We start from the raw sequence: 6,026 nt of genomic DNA, 5'->3' as shown, positions 1-6,026 counted from the left end.
CTAACAGATCATTTAAATCTGGGAAAATATACTTATCTTGTTTCATTTAATGACGAGACAATTTTGCTTACCCTTTCTTGAAATACAAATGTTATTTCTTCATTTGTAGAACTCTGTTGAAAATATAAGCCTTTCATAGTCACCTAAAACAAAAACAACAAAAGAGAAAATATACATGAAGTAAACAAATGAACAGAATGTCTTCAAGACCAAATGAAAGCAAAACTTAAAAAATAGTGCTGGCGAAGAATAAAATGACAACTAAAATGTAGCTTTCAAACAAATAGATTTAGATAACAGTGCCTGAAGTGACCACCTAAGAGAACATGCCATAGTCCATGGGCACACCTCTTAACGAAGAAAGGGTTTACAGTTCAGCTCTTCACATAAAGGTGAGCGTGGGCTTAATTCCACTTTGCTATTCAATAAAAACTATTAGATGTACTTGAGGGCAAGAAAACTTAAGAGGGTCAGAGAGCTCACCTGTGGTTACCAAAGGTGTCGTTTAAAAGGCGTTCAGTCTGGCCCAGCCAGTGTGGCTCAGGGGCTGAGCATCGACCTAGGATCCAGTAGATCACGGTTTGATTCCTGGTCGGGGCACATGCTGGGTTGCAGGTTCAATCCCCAGTAGGGGGCGTGCAGGAGGCAGCCAATCAGTGACTCTTACTGATGTTTCTCTCTCTCCCTCTCCCTTTCTCTCTCTGAAATCAATAAAGACATATTGAAAAAAAAAAAAAAAAGGTGTTTAAAGCCTTACAAAAGACCATTGAAAAGGAAGAAGTCCTGGCTGGGCGGCTTGGTTGGCTGGAGCATTGTCCCCCACACCAAAAGGTTGAGGGTTTGATCCCTGGTCCGGGCACGTACAGGATGTTTCTCTCTGTCTCTCAAATCAATGACAACATGCCCTTGGGTGAGCATAAAAAAAAAGGTACACGTGGCCATCAAGACACTCATCAAAACTGTGCCCCGATTCTTCTGTAACAGTTCACAACCATTTAATGGAAGGACTGAACCTGTAGTCTGTGGACTTCTTGAAGCATCTCGAAGGATTCCGGTTGTTTCTTTAACTTCCATAGTAACTGAGTGGCGAGACCGTTTTCTTAAGTGTGACTGTTACGGACGGTGCGGGGCGCCGTCCAGCCGGCCGACCTCCGCAAGGCGAACGGGGACGGCAGCGGGAGACAGCACCAGGGCCCCAGGAGCTTTCGTCCCCTCTGCCCACGCTCAACACCCAGCTTTAACAGCACAGATTAGTTTCGTCTGTTTGACTTAGATAAATGGAATTATATTCCTTTATGCCAGCTTGCTTTTTCTCAACGTGTTTGTTTCACCCACTTGTTGCTGGCAGTTGTAGTTCGTTCATTCTCGCTGTTATAGCGTATTCCATTGTATTAATTCGTTACTATTTATTAGTTCCACTATAGACAGACATTTAATTGTTTTCAGTTTGGGACTTTCACAGGTTATCCTGTTAAGAACATTCTTGTACATACTTCTTGGTAAATGTACTATTATTTACTTATTTTTTTTATGTTTTTTTTAAAATTGATTTTAGAGAGGAAGGGAGAGGGAGAGAGAGAAACATCAGTTGGTTGCCTCCGATATGCGCCTCTATCTACCGGAGATCGAACCCGCAACCCAAGTATGTGCCCTGACCAGGAATTGAACCTGCGACCCTCCGGTGCACGGGCTGATGCTCCAACTAACTGAGCCACACCAGCCAGGGCAAAGGTACAATTGTTACATTTATTTTATGAATGAGGACACTGAGTGTCACAGAGGTTAAGGCACACACCTAGGTCTCAGCACCAGCTGGGCCAGAGCTGGGTCAAACCAGGTGCTCCCAACTCCAAAGTAATTCCTCTCAACCATTATACTTAATGGTTTTCTACTGAGCTGCTGACATTAGATTTTTCACTAAAAACCAGAATCCTATATCCTTTAGTTTAGGATTGACAGTTATTAAGTACTTGTTGGTAAACTGGCTACAGAATTTGCAGAGCCCAGTGCAAAATGAAAATGTGGGGAACCTTGCCCAGAAATTATTAAAATTTCAAGATGGTGACAGCAGGGCATGTAACTAAGAGTGGGTTCCTTCTGAGCGTGAGGTCCAGGGCAACTAGAAAGGCCCGACACACCCAGCCTGAGTGTTAAATCTCAGAGGATCTACTGGAGCCATATAGAGGGCTTTTACTAGTACTTCAGCAATCACTGCTGCTTTCTAAACATGGTAATCAAATTCTGGAACTAAGAGAAGTGAATACACATTTAAAGCATATACAGTTATGTATGTAGCATGTACCAACAAAGCATACAAAAACAGGGTGAGCGAGGTCAGGTGATTAAATGAATTCTAACCCTCTGGTGAGAGAAGGGCTGTGTGTGCAGGGGCAGGGAAGAGGCGTGCATCCCCTGCACACGGACCCTTTCCCCTCCTGCGTGGCTCGCAAGGCTGTGCGAAGTGCCTCACCCGCGGCCCCTGTCCACCTGCCCCCGCTTCCCAGCGCATCCCTGTCTGGTGGTCATCCTGCCTTCACACCATGTGGGCGCCGGGCTCAGGGCTTCCAGGCACTGCTTGTTCGCCGAGGCCACGCCGTACTTACTCTACAGATCCTGCCAAGTAAACAGCTCAGCCCACTTCCTGAGATCTCCCCCAGGGACACTCAATCTTCCCCATCTGTTCCCTGCTCCTAGATTTCATTACATACTAACAAGACCCTGCCCTGCTCACGTACTCACTAGCGGGGTTTCCCAGCTATTGCTTGGGAGAATCAATATCCATTATCATTAAATAATGAAATCTCTGCTCCTGCTCGGTCGAGCTACTGGAGTTGCCTTTGGAGAAATGGAACATTTACACAGCAACACCTTGATTTCAAAGCATCTCCTGTAATTCTGGAAGCCACTGTTTTCTCTGCCCACTGCACCTGAAAATGTGGGCTGTCTCCCCAGTCAGCAGTCACATGGACCTCAGACCGCAGTACCCCCATTTCAAAGGCCTAGGAAGATAACTGCACTAAAGCAAATATTATATACATAACAATGCCAATATTTTCAGTCAGATCATCCTAAATCATTCCTCCAGATTTTAGGTTAAAATTGGCCTGGCTGGTAGAAAAAAAGGAATGTTTAGTTGGCCCAATAAAAAAACATGTGGGAACAAAAATATCCTCAAAATTACAAAGTAAAGAAAGTGATTTTACAAAATGGCAAGAAAATTGAGGAAATATTGTTTTGCAAGCACAGAAAATACTGAGTTCTTAACACTAAGAAAATGGTAGAAGGGATGGTATTCAAGACTTACGTAGGCCATATTTCAAAAAAGTATTATTGAATGTAAAGATGCTTGCACACAAGAAAGAAAATAACCAAACACCTTATAAAAAATGTAAATTAAAATATATAGCCCTTATCACGCCATTTCCAAGAATGAATGTCATGTAGCTTCAAAATATGTTCTACTCTAAACTTTCCTTTATCAAAGAAGTACTACAGAAAATATTTAAATGAAAACCTGTTTAAAAATGTGGGAGGATATGCCCTATAAAAAGCATATCAGACTATGGTTTTAAACAGGTTAATTTTTCCAAGTACATTAGATTTTAAATATATTTGACACACATCTACAAATTAAGGGTTATGTTTGTAATACTTTATATATTTATAATGGTCCACATTAAACCTATTAAAAACCTGGAGAAACAAAAATCAAGACACCTGTTTTAAATAATTTTTGATACAAAGCAGAGGACTTTGAATAAATTAAACATTTTCTACCAGGAACACTTCAAGAAAGTAGTAAGTAAAAGTACTGATCTTTTAAGGAATTCTAAAAAGAATCAATGGGAAGACATTTCCAATGGCTCCACCTTAGTTATAACAGCAACATGAACTCGACTTGCTCTCCTGCTACACTTAATCCCCTAAGGAGCTCATCTATTAATAATTGTAAATAAAACCTCTACAGGTCATTTCTTATCTACACTTTCAGACCAAAAGTGTTCTGAGTATCAGATCAACCTCAAATTTGAGACATAGAAAACTGGACTAATCTTTCTCCAAAACAATACTTTGCTGCACCAGTCTCCAATCATCCAGGTTCTCTTAGAGTCAGTCATGATTCCCCCTCTGTACGAAGTTACTGACCCCGCGCTTCCCTATCTTTTGGCGCCCGGGCTCACCTGCTCATTTTCTGTTCTGATGGGCGTTGGCACAGCTGGCGTGCTGAATGTCACGCCAAAAGCCTGGGCCATGGCCGCGGCCGCAGACTGGCCTCCTTGCTTTCTCTCATGCAATCCACCCGTTACTCTATGGACAACTGAATTCCTCAAAGTCCAAATTCTTTATATACTCAAATTTCTATTGTTCCCCAACACAAACTTTGCAATACTGTGGCCACTTCTGGTTCAGGACTCAGTTACAATATTTCTAACCTCCCCTCATTTTTGTTCTAAGGAAAGCATAGAAGTTGTCAAGCAGCTAAGGCTACAGGAAAACAGGTCAGTCAGCTCTCACCTATGCCAGGACGGTGCACTGCAGGACGACGCCAGCTGGACTGCTAGGGAGAAATTGTCACTTATATGGAACAGGTGACCTGACTGAAGGATTGTAAAATATTTGTTGATTTGCGAGAGAAACGTCAATTTGTTGATCCACTTATTTATGCATCACTGCTTGCTTTTTGTATGCACCCTGACCGGGTATTGAACCCCAACCTTGGCGTATCAGGACGACACTCTAACCAACTGAACTACCCAGCCAGGGCAACATTAAGTTTTAATAGTGTTCTTACTAACCTGTGAGACTTTTCATACATAGCCACATATCAGGTAAAGAAGTATGTCAAACCATGTGCCCATATATTTGGTTAAAAAATATGGTCAGCAAATCAGAGTTAACTAGATGGAGGTCTGGTTTCAGTGCCATCCTTTGCAGATTGTGAAGAAGGGTATTCCTAACTTGATAGCGCAGCTCTGCTTCCTAGAGGGGGTGGGTGCTTGGCCTTCACAGCTGGAGGACATCTGTACGCTGTGTAGGCAATCATCACTAGAAGTCGGGACACTCTGAGGACACTTTGCCTAAGCAATGAGCACACACATGGCACACGATGACCATAAGATAGTCACAGGCGACACAAGATGGGTTCACACCTGGCTAGACCCTAGGAAGCATTTCTAGCTGATGACATGTTACAAGAACCTTTACTTTCACCTTTTAGGTGTATAATTTACCCTTAAAAATGCATGAAGTCGCAGAGTCCCTGTCGCTGGAGGGACTTAAACAGAGGCTGGATACACACTTACAGTGGCATCACAAAGGAGATCCAGGCACTGGCTGGGGGGCGGGGGGGGGGCGGGCTGAGATGGCCACACTGAACTCTCTTCTAATTGTTTTTATGTTTATGTTTAAATGTCGGTTGATTTCAGAGAGAGGAAGGGAGAGGGAGGCATCACTGAGGAGAGTCATTGATTGGCTGCCTCCCACAGGCCACCTCTAGGGGATGAGTAGTGGGTGGTAGGGGGTGGGATGGTCCTTACCTTAAGGATGGGAAATCTTTGGTGCAGTTCCTATTCAATGTTGGGCCATTTAGTATAGTAACACCCAGAACAACAGAAACATAACTTTCATCTATATTTCTAATTAGCATCCTATTTTCCCCTAGTGTACTCTGGGGAACAAAGAAGCCAATGGTGTGATGAATGAGTCTTCTCTTTATTCTGGCTTAAGCATGTGACCCTGGGACATGCAGGTGCTGATGAGGCCTATCGGCAACTGAGGGGTCTCCGAGTCTCTGCCACACTTTGCCTCCTCTCCAACTGACTTACCAGTCTTCTCCACTGACTGTCGCTATTGCAGTTGGTAAATGCCTATTTAATTTTCCAATTCACTACAGCATCTTTTTAAAAAACTTTTTATTTATTGATGTTGGGGAGAAAGAAAAAAAGGAGGGAGAAGGGAGGGAGGGAAGGAGAGAGTGAGCAACATTGATTTGCAGTTCTACTTATTCACGCATTCATTGGTTGATT

At 43.0% G+C, this 6,026-nt stretch overlaps 1 protein-coding gene across 1 annotated transcript in view; it reads right to left on the bottom strand.

Annotated features, from left to right (window-relative positions):
* The window catches only part of CRYZL1 (crystallin zeta like 1), a gene marked incomplete at its 3' end in the record, with an annotated part of 29,417 nt that overhangs the window by 21,018 nt on the left and 2,373 nt on the right, over window positions 1–6,026 (bottom strand). The window contains exon 2 of the mRNA XM_081137834.1: window positions 72–143. Coding sequence (XP_080993960.1) covers window positions 72–143 — 72 coding nt within the window. The remainder of the gene's footprint in view (window positions 1–71; window positions 144–6,026) is intronic.

This window comes from Miniopterus schreibersii (assembly GCF_964146895.1).
Source record: "Miniopterus schreibersii genome assembly, chromosome: 5".
In the NCBI taxonomy this organism is placed as follows: Eukaryota; Metazoa; Chordata; class Mammalia; order Chiroptera; family Miniopteridae; genus Miniopterus; species Miniopterus schreibersii.
This window is presented reverse-complemented; position numbering and strand designations above follow the sequence as displayed.